The following is a 15,400-nucleotide window of genomic DNA, read 5'->3' as shown; positions in this document are numbered from 1 at the left end:
TATTGAAGGCTGAATATCTTGTGCAGAAGAGACTGGAGTAGTAATTACAACAGCAAATGGGCATGCTTCTACATCTGTCCGTGTTGTTTTTCTAGTAAGGGTTGAGCTAGGTTTTGGTTTCGGGGTTGCTATGGTTACCTTGTGCTTAGACTGGAGGCTGGAGAATTTTTCCCAGTATTATGTTTTCCCTGTGCAGCTTGTTACTTAGAGGATGGTCACTTGAACACCATGGCCCCTTGATCATCATAGGCTGCTGTTGCTTATTTCTCAGGGTTGTGTGTGGCGGAGAGAGTGATGGATAGATCTAGTTTGTTTAGTCCACCAGTGTGGCTGGCTCTTGGAAGTGATTTCAGCATTTCAGTTCCTTTTTCTTCATGGTATCTGTTACAGGTTCTGAAAGGAAGTTGCCTCCCCTTCCTTCAGAAGTATTGGTATAGGATACTAAGTATAGGTCCTTCTTGCTCTGCCTCCAGGGATAGAAGAAATTTTGGTATTCTCCCCCCCCCCCCCTCCTCCTCCTCCTCCTCCTCCTCCTCCTCCTCCTCCTCCTCTTCCTTTCTCTCTTTGTGTCTCTGTCTCTCTCTGCGTCTCTCTCTCTGTCTCTCTGTCTGTCTGTCTGTCTCTGTCTGTCTGTCTCTGTCTGTCTGTCTCTCTCTCTGTCTCAGTCTCTCCTCCTCCTCCTTTTCCTCGTCCTTTTCCTCCTCTTCCTTTCTCTCTTTGTGTCTCTGTCTCTATGCGTCTCTCTCTCTCTCTGTCTCTCTGTCTGTCTGTCTCTGTCTCTCTGTCTGTCTCAGTCTCTCTCTTTCTGTCTCTGTCTCTCTCTCTCTGTTTTCCTTTTTTAGAGGAGACAGGATGTGTGTTTGCCTGGGCCTTTTCCTCCTGCCTGTAGCATGGGGAGTTGTTTTAGTTTTCAGTCCTGTCCCAAGTCTTTCCTGGGAGCGCCTTGTGGAGCAAAAAGGCTCTATGAGTTGAGTGCAATCTCCCTGTGTGTCCCCACTTAGGGGATTTATGTTATCATACTAGCCTCACCAGTCTTCCTTCCTGTTTGCCTTTCTAGCTCAGTCATGGTGGAGGTCACTGTAGGTTGGGGGCTAACTTCTTGGAATTTCGACTTCTTGGTTTCTACAGCTTTAGCTTTGTGATCTTAGCTCTGGGATTGGACCAACTCTTATGGGTTTTGTTTTGTTTTGTTTTCATTTTAAGTTGAAGCAGAACTGCTTTTAGTTGCAAAGGCAATAGGTAAATCAGCACCAGTGATATGAGTTTATTAATATGCCCTGTGCATTCTCTGTTTAATACTATTTAGTTCAGTTTAATTTCATGTCTTCTCCAAATTTCCTAGCTCCTCAGTGTAAAGGATCCTTTAGCTTTGGGAGGACCTGGATTTGTCCCTTGGTCACAGATTTTCAAAGGTTTTGGAGAGAATTTCATTATAACAGTTTATTTATTTATTGCTTTACTGCCTTTGACCATTAGAATTATTTTTCCATTTAGGTTTTTGGAGTTAGAGGACAGATGAAACTGGAAGAAAGGTATTAGCTGAGTGTGGTCTTGTTACTCATTTAAACTGTGTTTTAGTTACCCAGGTAACTGTAGCTGATGTTTGTTTCTTTGATCAGGTGTTTCTCCTCCACTCTCCACAAAACTTTTCTAGAATGATGGATTTATTGTGAAAGCCACAGTATTTTAAGCCTTTCATGAACAGCAGAGACCTTTTAAATATGATTCTTAAGAATGAAGGGAGAGAATTTTGGAATCCTATGAAAAACGGTAGTAAGCCTGAGATTATTGTACTAGAAATTTGTTCAATTTCAAGACTATTTATTTATTTGTGCTATTTATTTGTTAGGGCTTGAACTCAGGTCCTGGGTATTGTTCCTGAGCTTTTATGCTCAAGGCTAGCACTCTTCCATTTGTTCTGTTTTTCTACTTCCCATTTTTTTGGTGGTTAATTGCTGATAAGAGTCTTACAGACTTCCCTGCCTGGGCAGACATCAAATTATGATCCTTGGACTCAGCCTTCTGAGAAGTTAGGATTATAGACTTGAGCTACCATGTGCTCAACTGATATTTTATTTTCTTAAAATTTTATTTATTTATTTCTATTTTTTTGGTGGGTCACAGGGCTTGAACTCGGCCTGGGCACTGTCCCTCAGCTCTTCAGCTCAAGGCTACCACCCTACCCCTGGCCTGGGCATTGTCCTTGAGCTCTTTAGCTCAAGGCTACCACCCTACCCTTGTGTCAAGCCTTATTTTCTGTTTTTTTTTTTTTTTCTAGAGGTTAATTGGAGATAAGAGTCTGGTCCTTTTGTGCTGGGGCTAGCTTTGAACCTTGGTCCTCAGATCTCAGTCTCTTGAGTAGCTAGGATTACAGGCATGAGCCATGGTGCACAGATGACTTGTTTTATTTTCTGAATAATGCATTTTCGTTCTTTCCCTCCCTCCCTCCCTTCCTTCCTTCCTTCTCTGAACTGGAAATGGAATCTAGTTCATTCTAGGCATGTAAGTATCTTTACACCTTTTGCCTGAATACGCTTTCCTGAGGTAGGTAGGTAGGTAGGTAGGTAGGTAGGTGTGTGTGTGTGTGTGTGTGTGTGTGTGTGTGTGTGTGTGTGTTTCAGACAGGGTCTCTGTATAGCTAGGCTGGCTTGAAACTCACTGTGTAGTTCCTGCCTTTATCTTTCACTATTGAGATGGCAAGCCATTAGCACTATGCCCGTCCAGAGAGTTTTATTAGATCTATATTATAATAATGCTATATTTTACTTTTTTGTTTTTATTAAAACGGTGTTCTATTTGCAACTTGAAAATGTTTTCACTGAACCAACTCAAATATTTTTTGAAAATGTCAATAAGCTACTATATAACCATCTTAAATTTACTATGTATCAGACTTTTTGGGGTGTTACTGAGATTTAATCATTTAAAAAGTTATATTTTAGCCTATTAGGAATTTCATGCTACTTACATATTAAATGCATTTATGCAAAGTAAGTTTGGAGGCTTCACTAGGACATTTCGTTTGTGCAGAAGGCTTCATTCCTACTGGCTTTGTTCCCCTCTTCTAAATATAAGGTGAAAATGTGGTTTCTCCAGTTTGGAAGGGTTGGGAATTTGTGGATTACTTCCAAGATAGCTACTGAGATCTGTGACATCCATTCACTTGACTCTACTTAGCCTACTGATCCAAAAGGACATCTGCACCTCATCAAAATGAGGCTTGTCATTATCTGCTATTCTGTTGAATTGCTAATTAGCTGGGAGGATACTGTTATTAGTGGTGGTAATAAGGATATATTAAGTGCTGAAAGCAAGAATGGAATTATGTTAGATGGCTTTGAGTTGAAAAAAAATGTTTTACAGTTATTTTTTTTTGTGCTGGTGATGAGGCTTGAACTAATTACCAGCTAGGTCTGGGAGCTGTAGGGACAACTCCCAGCTTTTTCCTCATAAAGCTAGTACTTTACCACTAGCTTTATTACTTGAGCCACAACTCCACTTCTGGCTTTCTTTCTTGGTGGTTAATTGGAGACAAGAGTCTCACAGATTTCTGTCTGGGCTAGCTTCTGTTACAGCTGTTTTAGGATATAGGGTGTAATGTAGGAATAAGCACACCAACTCAAAAGGAATTTGGCAAGGCAAAGTTTACTTCAGAAGAGTGCTGCCTACCGGAAGCTAAGTAAGCAAGTGCTCTAGATAGGCAGTCCACCTTTGTTATATCCTAAATGTTTTTCTGCCCATCATTCTGCTTGGTCACAACTTAGGTTCACAATCTTGACTAGTTTGAAAGGGGTTAAAAGGTCTACCTAAAGAATCAACCAAAGCCAGGATACATGGCCAAAACTTGTCTGACAATAGTTTTTACTGAGCTGCTTCTCGGTAGTTGAGCTATGCCTTCAGTCCATAGAGAATTCTTGTAACAGGATGTGGCTACTCTTAAAATGGCAATGCTATGTCAGGAGCCAATTTGACAGAAAGATTCTAACTCCTACACTTTGAACTGCAATTCTCAGATCTCAGCCTTCTGAGGATGAGAACAAATGAACAAATATGAGCCTTTGATAGCTGGCTCAATTTTTTTTTTCCTGTTGTTGCCATAACAAATGTCCACAAATTGGGGCCTAAAACAACACACTTAAAGAAAACTATTGTGACGCTGGTGACCAAACCCAGGGTGTTGGGCATACAAGTTAAGCACTCTCCCAGCAGAAGGTTCTTGTTTATTTTAGTAGTCTGTAGATTAGAAGTCTGACACAAATTGTAATTTGTTTTTTTTCTGGAGTCTTTTCATGGCTGGCTGAGAAGCTACCTTCACTTCTCTTTCTTTCAAAACAATTCTGTTTGAATCCATTCATGCTTGAATTTCCCCAGTGTCATCTTTCCATCTCTGTCTGATGCAAGTGGAAAAGGAAATAGTCTCAGTTCCAAGGACTCATGATTAGATTGGGTTCATATGGAGAATCTTAGAGAATCTAGGATAATTTTACAGTGTGAGTTTTTGGGTTTTCTTTTTCTTTTTCTTTTCTTGGTATTGTTTTTTTGTGCCGGTCCTGGGGCTTGAACTCAGGGCCTGCACACTATCCCTGAGTTTATATGTTCAGGGTTAGTGCTTTACCACTGGAGCCACAGTGTACTTGTAGATCATTATTTTTTTTTTTGGTAATTAATTAGGGATGAGTGTCATGGACTATACTGTTTCAGCTGGCTTCAAACCACGAACCCCAGATCTCAGTCTCCTGAATAGTTAGGATTACAGGTGTGAGCTACTGGCACAATTACACATTCACAGGATATGGGAATTAGATATTATATCTTTGTGGGGGATATTAATCTGCTCACCACAGACTTTAAGTATCTTTCTACAATACTGTTTTACTAACCTAAGATTTTATGGTTTGAATAAATGCTGAAAAGTCACATTGCTCTAGTTCTACCTGTTTTCCTTAACTTCAGATACCTGCATTTAACCTGTTGTACATATTATCTTAGGTATTCTTAAGTACTTTGTGAGTTTTTCCACATGACAAACTTCACCACAATTCCTTACAATTACTTATGCACCAGTGGGTCAACTGACCTAGGTAGGATTCAGATGAGTGTCCCTGATAACCGTTTGGACTTGATATTCTTTTATGAGTTTGTAGGTCAGTTGAAAATAATTGTCTTACATGGCCTGGAGCTTCATGGGGGCAGTTTTGTTTTACATGTCTTTCATCCTCCTACCTTTGAGCTCGCTGAGGCATGTTCTTAATGAAAGTAGCTGAAATACAAGCATGAAAGTAGAGAATTAGGAAGCTTCTTCAGGCTTCAGTTTACAGCGGAGAAACTTTATTCTGTTAGCCCAGTCATATGGCAGGGTATCCTTTTAGGAAGAAGAGGAAGTGCAATCACTTGAATGGGGAGAAAGAGGGTAAAGAACTCTCACTCTATAAAGCCCAAACTGAACTTACCTCTGTAACTACCTCCTTCACTGGAAAACTTTTTTGCTTTCTTTATTTTTGATCATAGCTAATGATATTAATCTGTGCCTAGTCCCTCAAGCCAGAAACCTTAGAAATATTTTAGTCTATTCTTTCTTTTTCCTACAGTCTCTGTTAGGAATATTTTAATCATCTTGTCCAGTATTTATTACCATCACTTGTTCAGTCTCTCATATCTCCCTGATATGAAAAGAAAGGAGTCACCTCTTAATTGTCTCCATTCCTACTTTCTTGGGATCTAGCTCCTCTATTGCATCCAGATCTGCACTTAAAATTTAGATGTCTACTCCTGGTCACTTGCTTCTCTTTGCCGCTAGAGGAGGCCATTCACGATCCAGATTTTCTAATTCCATCGTCCCCTCTTTCCTGCTTTCTAGTTTTTCTGGGTCACATCTGCTCTATAAGAAGAATATTTACAATTTTAAATGTTGAGAGTTCCCTATATTTTGTCATGTAGGAAATAGGAAATTCAAATTTAGTGTCTATTAATACAGTTTTACTGGAACACAGCTATGTTTATTTATTTCTGTATTGCCCGTGGCTGCTTTCACACTACAGTAGCAGGGTTGAGTCATTACAGTAGAGATCATGTGACTCAGAGGTAAAGCATTTACTGTCCCATTCTATATAGAAAAAGCTGTTCAACTGCTGTTCAGTCATACAGAACTTAAAATAGCTTCTCTTGAATACCATTTGATTTCATTTCATGTTGAATACTTTTTATTATGTTGTTTCTGTGTGTGTGTGTGTGTGTGTGTGTGTGTGTGTGTGTGTGTGTCTGTGTCTGTGTATGTCTGTGTCTGTGTCTGTGTGTGTGGGTCCTAGGTTTAAAGTCAGGGCCTGGGGGCTATCACTTAAGTTCTTTTGCTCAAAGTTAGCACTCTACAACTTTGAGCTATAGCTCTATTTTTGGCTTTTTGGGTAGATAACTGGAGATAAAAGTCTCAGACTTTCTTGCCTGGGCTGGGATGATCCATGACCCACAAGTCTCAGCCTCTTAGTAGCTAGGATTACAGATGTAAGCCACTGGCATCTGGTTTTACTCCAGTTTGTGTGTGTGTGTGTGTGTGTGTGTGTGTGTGTGTGTGTGTGTGTGTAACAGTTTCATTAAAATATAACTTATATACTGTATAGTTCAGGCACTGAAAGAATACAATTGAGTAGCCTTAATATATTCATGGACTTTTGCAACCATCACCACAAAACTTTATTTAGAACATTCTTCCAAAATATTCTGTCCTCATTAGGTATTACTTTTCATTCCTCCAACCTTTTTCCTAGCCCCAGTCTAAACCACTACATTTACTTTTAGTCACACTAGCACATTTCTGGTGCTAGAATTTTAACTCAGACCATGTGCTGTCAAGGAGATGGTCTACCACTTGAATCCATTTTTACTCAAGCTATCTTTTGGATAGAGGATTACATTTTTGCCTAGAGGCTAGACTGGAATTATACTCTTCTTTGTTTGGGATTATAGGCACAACAACCATACTCAGTTTATTGATTGATCTTGTTAGCTTTCTGCCTTGTTGGCAGTTCTTCTGATTTCTGCTTCTTAAATATCAAAGATTATAGGCAGATTTGTCATTCTTGATAATTTACATAAATGGGATAATATAGTATGTTTTGTCTTTATTGTGACTGGTGTCTTTTACTTAGCATATTGTTGGTAAGGTAAATAGATGTTGATGTTGTAGCATGCATCAGTACTTTGTTCTTTTTGTTTGTGGCTGATTAATATTCCATCGTATGCATATGCCACATTTTTGTAGCCATTCATTGATTAGTGAACATTTGTATTATCTTTTGGCTACTATAAATAATACTATCATGAACATTTAGGAGTTTTTATGTGGATATGTGTTTTATTTCTTTTGGGTACATATCAAGGCTAAGTTCACATACTTCAAAATTGATGATGAAAATCATGTCAATTCTGGAAGACATGATCTTTTGTAATCTGCTACATGTGTTAAATTTCTTCATAAGACTCTCATAGTATTCATGGCATTATATTGAACAACAGCATCAGTATCTTTTGTGTGTGTGTGTGTGTGTGTGTGTGTGTGTGTGTGTTTTGTGTGTGTTTTGTGTGTGTTTGTGTGTGTGTGTGTGTGTGTGTGTGTGTGTGTGTGTGTTAGTTGTGGGGCCTGGGTACTGTCCCTGAGCTCTTTAGCTCAAGGCTAGCACTCTATCACTTTGAGCCACAGTGCCACTTTCAGTTTTCTGGTGGTTAATTGGAGATAAGAGTCTTGTGGACTTTAGTGTCTGGTCTGGCTTTGAACGGCAATCCTCAGATTTCAGCCTCCTGAGTAGCTAGGATTACAGGCGTGAGCTACCAGCTCCTGGTACTTCAGTGTCTTATTGAACTTCTATTGACTGTACCAAAGTTTATTTAATATTTGTTGAGTGAGAAGAAAAGCAATCTATGCTCTTGAATGAAAAGAAATAGTATCTTTTTATTAAAGAATTTATTAACATTGATTTTTACATCATATTTCAAATGTCATGTTTAACAAACAAGTATTCAGGAAGGAATCTCTATACACAATCACTGGCACTTAGATTTTAGAGCATAATTGAAATTAAGCTGAGGGTTTGTATGTCATAGATAATAATTAATCTATGTAATAAAATATTATGTCTATAGAGTATATGACGAGCTATATACTCTATAGACATAATAGTATCTTTGTTATTTGCTTTCTTACATCAGTTGGCAACAGTCAATTAAAAAACATTCCTGGACTATATGTTCTTGTAATTGATCTTGAATGTATCTTTTTTTAAGGCATGAAAAGAAAACAAAAAAAGGTGCCAAAGAAAAAACACCTGCTGAAAAAATAAATGAGATAGAAAAATTTAAATCATACTGCTACATGGAAGGTGAACCTGAGGATGATGTCTATTTAAAACGCTTATACCCAAGGCAGATATATGAGTTGGAGAAAGCTGTCCAGTTACTGAGGAAATTTCAAATTCTGGACTTTACTAATCCAAAGCAAGGTGTTTTTCTTGATTTGACAGTGGATATGGCACTTGGGAAAAAGGTATGTAGGCTTTATTAAAATATATTTATTTGTATGAATGTTCTTAACTTATAAAATCCTACTTTCCCTAATTTTTTAAAAAAAAATCATGCTCTTTTTGTGCCTCAGCATGGATATATTTGCTTATTAAAAGTTTTTCAGGGGCCATGAACGTGGTCTAGTGGTAGAGTGCTTGCCTAGCATGTATGAAGACCTGGGTTTGATTCCTCAGTGCCACATACACAGAAAAAAACCAGAAGTGGTGCTGTGGCCCAAGTGGTAGAGCGCTAGCCTTGAGGAAAACCCAAGGACAGTGCTCATGCCCTGAATCCAAGCCCCAGTACTGGCAAAAAAAAAAGTTTTCCAAATAGAATACTGAAAACACTGGAGAATTGATACACGTATATCTCCTGAACATCACTAGTGTAAATTTCAACAAAAGTAGTTGTCATTGTGGTTGTAGAAATAAGACCTAAGCTATTCAGTTTTGTTCATTTGTAAAAGAGGGCTTTGGATTAGTCCTATTGTGTTCCTTGGAGTCTTAAATTGAAATAAGTTGTCATGGGTGAGGTTGTAAGCTCATCACTCTTAACCACAATCAGAGCTCCTCTGTTTTATCTTTTTATATTGGGTTTCTTCAGAAGATTTTTCTTCATGAAACATGAAATTAACAATACTACATTATTACTGAAGTCTTAAAATACTATTGAGCCCTAAATTTCTCCCATGAGACATCTAATTTTTTTTTTTTTTTTTTGCGAGTCTTGGGGCTTTAACTCAGCACTATCCTTGGACTTTCTCAAGGATAGCACTCTACCACTTGAGCCACAGCAACACTTCCGGCTTTTTTCTGTGTATGTTGTACCTAGGAATTGAACCTGAGTCTTCATGCATGCTAGGCAAGCACTCTACCAACTAGGCCAAACTCCTGCCCACTAATTTTTAATTTTATTTTGTGCTGGTCCTGGGGCTTGAACTTTGGACCTGGGCACTGTCTTGAGCTTTTCTGCGCAAGGCTAGTGTTCTACAACTTGAGCTGCATGTCCACTTCTGGCTTTTTAGTGATTTGTTGTAGATAAACAAAAACTCTCCTACCTGGGCTGGCTTTTTAGTTTAGTTTATTGGTAACAGTTTATACTGGCCCTGTTAACTTTTATTTTTTACCTCGGTGTTACTGTTACTTCTATTATTTAAAACACTTGTAGTGTCCAAAATGATCATGTAGTTGTCCATGGTTATCAGTGGACCTACACTAAAGTATGACTTCATCTGGAAATCTCTTTTAAACCAATGACACTGGAAAAATACTTTCCTTGTCTAAAAACATTTTACCTTCGCTTTTGTTATTTAGCCTGTAAAGCAGGTGAGTTTTTTCCCAGAGGATGCTGTTAAAGTGATTGCTTACCATTGGAAATGACTAGCCAATTGTGATATGTTCATAGCAAAGCAATACCTATCAATAATAACTAAGTTGCATGGCTGATATAAAAATATGCCTAAGAGATTGTGTTTTTTGTCTGAGTAATCTTTAGGAGGATGTCTCCCTTTAAAATTAGTTTTTCTTGTCTAAAAATACAATCTCTCAATGTTTTAGGAGAGAAAAAGGCCCCTTTCTTTCAAATCCTAAGGCCACTCAAAACTATGTAGAGCCTAGGACTTATTTTCACAGGAAATTTCTAAGAAGGCTTGAAGGCAGAGTTCAATAGAAACTCGCCTGCCTAGAAACTCAAGGCCCTATGTTGAAATCCTAGTACCACCAAAAAAGAAAAAAAAAGAAATCTTTGACTGGTATAATTGCTCATGTGGTAGAGTGCCTGTAAATAACTATCTGAACAAATGAATTGATTAGTGAATGAATGAAATTTCCCTAAGGGATATAGCTTCTTGGTCAAAATAAGTGAGCATTTTAGTTTTGAGGCCATTTTTACCTGTATTAGGATAACTAATACTGTATTTTATTACCTATTTTGGATTTTCCAGTTCACTTCCCAAACATATCTGAAACTGATTATGACTCAGGATATTTCAAAATAGACCTACTAGAAGAACCTTTCCAACCTGGTATTGTTATAAATATAGTGTTTTTATTGTTTCATTATTTAGAGCAGTCATGGCCCTTGAGGGTGACATACGAGCAAATCAACTGCATATTGTCTGTTGTTTGATGTACATAGCCATACTACTCACATTTTCCTTTAATGTATTTCAAATTTAGAAATGCTTTTCAAAAAATTAATTCAAGGATGCAAATGTGTTGACATCCATACAAATGAAAGACATTGTAGCAGTGCTAGGCAGATATAGATGTGTAAACATACCTGTTGACATTTGAGACTCCATGATGACTGGTATAAGCTGGATCAAGTACCCTGGCAGTTTGGGCTGGAAAGCCATTTAGATTCTAATTTTGGTTTCCTAAAAAGAAAGACAATATTTTGAGCTTCAAATTGTAATCAGTGCTAATATGAAGACCTGGTATGTAATTACAGAACCGTAAACATGAGTCAAGTGTGATGGTATATACCTGTAATCCCAACACTAGGAGGCTGAGGCAGGAGGCTACTGAAAGAGTGACATCCTGCCAAAAAACCCCAGAAACCCCCCCACCCCCCCGAAACTGAAATGTGTCAGTTCTGGGTTTTTGTTGTTGTTGTTTTATGACTGTGAGAAATAATAGAAAAGTTAAGCTTGCGACAGGGAGTTTGGCCTAGTGGTAAAGTGCTTGCCTAGCATGCTGAAAGACCCAGGTTAAATTCCTTAATAACATACATTGTTTTTTTTTAAAGCTGGAATTGGTGCTCAAGTGGTAGAGCTCTAGCCTGGAGAAAGCCCAAGGATAGTGCTCAGGCCCTGAATTTAAGCCCCAGGACTGGCAAAAAAAAAGAAAAGAAAGTTAAACTTTTGTTTTTCCTCTATTGAATGTTTAGAAAAAAGTGGAGCCATTTTCGAGTGTTATCAGTTTTCCATACCCATTTGCTTCAGAGATGAATAAAGTTGCTGTATTTACAGGGGTAAGTAACTTCGGTCAACTATTTATGTAATTTGTTTTGAAGTCATATTATTGATTAGAATAACTGAATAGAATTAGAGAAAATTTTTATATTCATCTGTTTTCTCCATTTGGAACTCAACACAGATGAAAATAAGCTTACATAGAATAGGACTCTGGTAGGCCAGGAGTTTGGCCTTGTGGTAAAGTGCTTGTCTAGCATGCACGAAGACCTGGGTTCGATTCCTCGGTACCACATACCTAGAAGAAAAAAAAAACGGAAATAGTGCTGAGGCTCAAGTGGTAGAGCTCTAGCCTTGAGAAAGTCCAAGGACAGTGCTCAGGCCCTGAGCTCAAGCCCAGGACTGGCAAAAAAAAAAAGAACAGGACTCTGGTCACTGCTGGGCCACTGCATTATATTTCTCAAAAGAAAAGAAAGAAAAGTATGGATTAGTCCTATGGAATTTCTGCTTCCTAGCCAAATTTCTTTGCTCAAATAGCAGAAGAGTTATTTTACAGCAGTGGCACCACATAGTGTGTGGCACCTCAGAAGCCACAACTAAAAACTATCTTTGCTGGCTGCCAGTGGCTCATGCCTATATTTTTAGTTACTTTGGAGGCTGAGATCTGAGGGTTGCAGTTCAAAATTAGCCCAGGAAGGAAGGTCTTCAAGACTCTTTGTTTGCAATTAGCCACCAAAAAACCCTGAAAGTGGAACTGTGGCACTTTGATATCCAATATCTTTTGAAGGCATCATGTTGTAATGCCATTTTGGTTTTCTGTTAGGTAGGAAACACTTTACTTATAAATGGAATTTGTTCTGAAATAACATGGCTACTGCTATGTTTTTTTCTAAAATATAATATTTCTTACAAAATACTTGAAAGTTGCTGAATTTGTTTAAAACTAAATATTGATGTTCACTATGTTTTGGTAGAATGCATCGGAGATTAAAATTGCAGAGGAACATGGAGCTGTGTTTGCTGGAGGAAATGATCTGATTCAGAAGGTACTATGTTTTCATACTTATTAGTTAGAGAGATTTTTCAGTTATCTTTGCCATCCACTTATTTCATTTGCAAATGAATCACTGGGCTTACATTATTTTATAAATAGTGTACCTTTCTACTTTTTTGAGTCTCAAAATCAAGCTAAGAAAATGTCATTCTGTGTTAGATTTAAAATAAGCTAAAAAATGGCTCACGTGGTTGCTCATGGTTTCAAGAGCAAGTATTTGTTTTGCTTCCTTGAAGTCACAAACTCCTGACCTCTGCATAGAGAATCCTTTGGTTCTTCTGAGCATTTTTTTTTTTCTAGTCCTGGTGCTTGAACTCAGGGCCTGGGCACTGTCCTTGGGCTTTCTCAAAGCTAGAGCTCTACCACTAGCCTTAGCACCACTTCTGGCTTTTTCTGTATATGTGATACCAAGAAATTGAACCCAGGGCTTCATGCATGCGAGGCAAGCACTCTACCACAAAGCCATGCTCTCGGCTCTTTTCTGAGAATTTAATATCTATTTGGCCAGAAAAGCACAGGCTCAACCATGGTTGTTGACAAATGTTGCTTGTCTGCAGAAAATAGGTCTGTGGACCCCCTGTTGTAAAGATTAACATCTTTTTTAAGAGAGGAGAAGAATAGACACATAGTTATTCCCCAGAATATTAAAAAAGGCATTTCTTAACATTCTTCATAAGATCTTCTTCTAAACATAATCGTTTAGATTCTGGATTTTGGAAGAGGGAACAGGGAAATATGTCTTAAAAATGTATCTTTTGGCACCTGACCAGATTGTTATCTGGGGAAACTTATAATTTTGTTTATCTTTCCAGGAGAACCAGCAATGCTGGTACTTTGTTTATTCCTTTTGCTCCAGTAAGATTTTAAACTTCCTGGAGGCTTGGGAATCAATTTTAAAGAGAATCTCCAAAATGAGTTTTGGGATCTAAACTAGTGGGAGGCAGGAAGGGATTAAGTTAGCACAGGTCCTAGGACAAGTCTGGGATAGTATCCAATTCTTTCTGGCATATTATTTGGGTTTTTAAAGAATTACTGAAAAATTTTAATTATTAAAGAAACAAATGCTTGGGAATTTGGAATTACTGCTTGGTTTTTGGAACAAGGAAACCAACTACATTTAGGAAATCTATAGATTGCTTTGTATCTATTTTCTTAGTGAAACCATAAGAGTATCTTTAGGGGCTGGGAGCATGGCCTTGTGGTAGAGTGCTCACCTAGCATTCACAAAACTGTGGGTTTGATTCCTTGGTACCACATACTCGGAAAAAGCTGGGAGTGGTGCTGTGGCTCATATGGCAGAGCACTAGCCTCGAGCAGAAGTATCCAAGAATAGTGCCCAGGCCTTGAGTTCAAGCCCCAGGATTGCCCCCCCCCCAAAAAAAGGAGTAGCTTGAAGCTGTAGGATTGGCTTGGACAATCGTGTTAAGAAGTTACTTCTCAAAGAAGAAAAGGTAATGGAGCAGAAAATGTTATAAAACCTTCAGTGCAATAAAGGAAATATATTTGAAGAAGTAATCCAACTAAGGAAATTAAATATACTTTGAAGTGTGTTCTACATAAGATATCCCCAGAACAGAATTTCTCCTTAGGGCCCCCATAACTGTGCTTGGGACTGTATAAATTATTTGTGTATTCCTCCAAGTTACTCAGTGATTTCTTTGAAAGCTTTCTGTTCTAATGCTGAAAGAAATTCAGGTTACATAAATATATTGTTGTGTACCAGTACTGAGACTTGAATTTAGGGCCTGAGTGCCTTGCTTTAGCTTTTTCACTCAAGGTTTACTTGGGCCACACCTCCACTTTTAGCTTTTTGGTGGTTAATTGGAGATAAGAATCTTATAAGCTTTTCTTCCTTACTTTACTTTTCAAACCGTGATTCTCAGATCTAACCCTTTTGAGTAGCTAGAATTACAGATGTGATACAAGAATACCCAGCTTCAATAAAAGTTTGTAAATAGTACTGTGGCTACAATTGGAAAAGTACACCCCTGTATTTTTGTTTAATTTTCATTTTATTTTTATGGTGCTGGAGATTGTACCTACAGTGTTGTATATGCTAGGCAAGAGCTTTCTTATTGAGTTATCCCTGAGCTCCCATTCATTTATTTTTGTGATGGGCTATTTTATTTAGCCCTAATGTAAAGTAGGATAGTATTACTGGACATTCAGTTGGTTCTTAGAATAGAAGTTTAATTTATTAAATTTTTGGTATTTTGAAATATTACAGACCAACTTGGTTCAGATTTAAAAGCACTTTCATGTTTTTAGTTGTCTATAAAAGCATAATTTCCATCCACAGACTTGTATTATTCCAGGACACGATCTTACGGTTAATTATAGCATACCATTGAAACATAATTTTTAATTTAATAAAGGAACATGACTTAGAATTACTTTTAGATCCTTGAATAGCAATCTCACACAGTTCTTTGGCATTTCCAAATTGTCTTAACTTTCCCATTTCTGAGGATGAGAGCCCTAGCTCTATACCACAGAACTTATATTTGAGTTCTGGCTCTGTTTCTCAGGAATATACATACTGACTTGTCTTTCCTGAGCACTCACTCCATACCTACAGTGGATGGTCACTGTTAGCGCGCCTGCCTTGCAAGATTGTCGTGAAGACTGAATGAATTAAACCATTTAAAATATTTAGCAGACTTCGTGGCACAAGGAAAGCACTCATTTAATGTAAGTTGTATTTTTTAAGGAGAGCATGGCATTAAAGTAAAAAGGAATTTGTAGGAAAAAATAAGAAATTGGAAGATAAAATTCCAGGATCATTTTTTAATTTTGTGAATATTTCACGTTTTTAGAAGTCACTGTGTAACCCACACCAGTAATTTGATTAGCATCTTTTGGTAAGACTGCAAAATCAAACT

At 37.8% G+C, this 15,400-nt stretch overlaps 1 protein-coding gene across 2 annotated transcripts in view; it reads left to right on the top strand.

Annotated features, from left to right (window-relative positions):
• Mrpl1 (mitochondrial ribosomal protein L1) overlaps nucleotides 1-15,400 on the top strand; it is a 55,493-nt gene that overhangs the window by 10,569 nt on the left and 29,524 nt on the right. For both annotated transcript variants that reach the window (XM_090343371.1, XM_090343370.1), the window contains exons 3-5: nucleotides 8,275-8,533; nucleotides 11,440-11,523; nucleotides 12,439-12,510. In XM_090343371.1, coding sequence (XP_090199497.1) covers nucleotides 8,275-8,533; nucleotides 11,440-11,523; nucleotides 12,439-12,510 — 415 coding nt within the window. The remainder of the gene's footprint in view (nucleotides 1-8,274; nucleotides 8,534-11,439; nucleotides 11,524-12,438; nucleotides 12,511-15,400) is intronic.

This window comes from Megascapheus bottae, chromosome 13, assembly GCF_031878675.1.
Source record: "Megascapheus bottae isolate mThoBot1 chromosome 13, mThoBot2.hap1, whole genome shotgun sequence".
Taxonomy (NCBI): Eukaryota; Metazoa; Chordata; class Mammalia; order Rodentia; family Geomyidae; genus Megascapheus; species Megascapheus bottae.
This window is presented reverse-complemented; position numbering and strand designations above follow the sequence as displayed.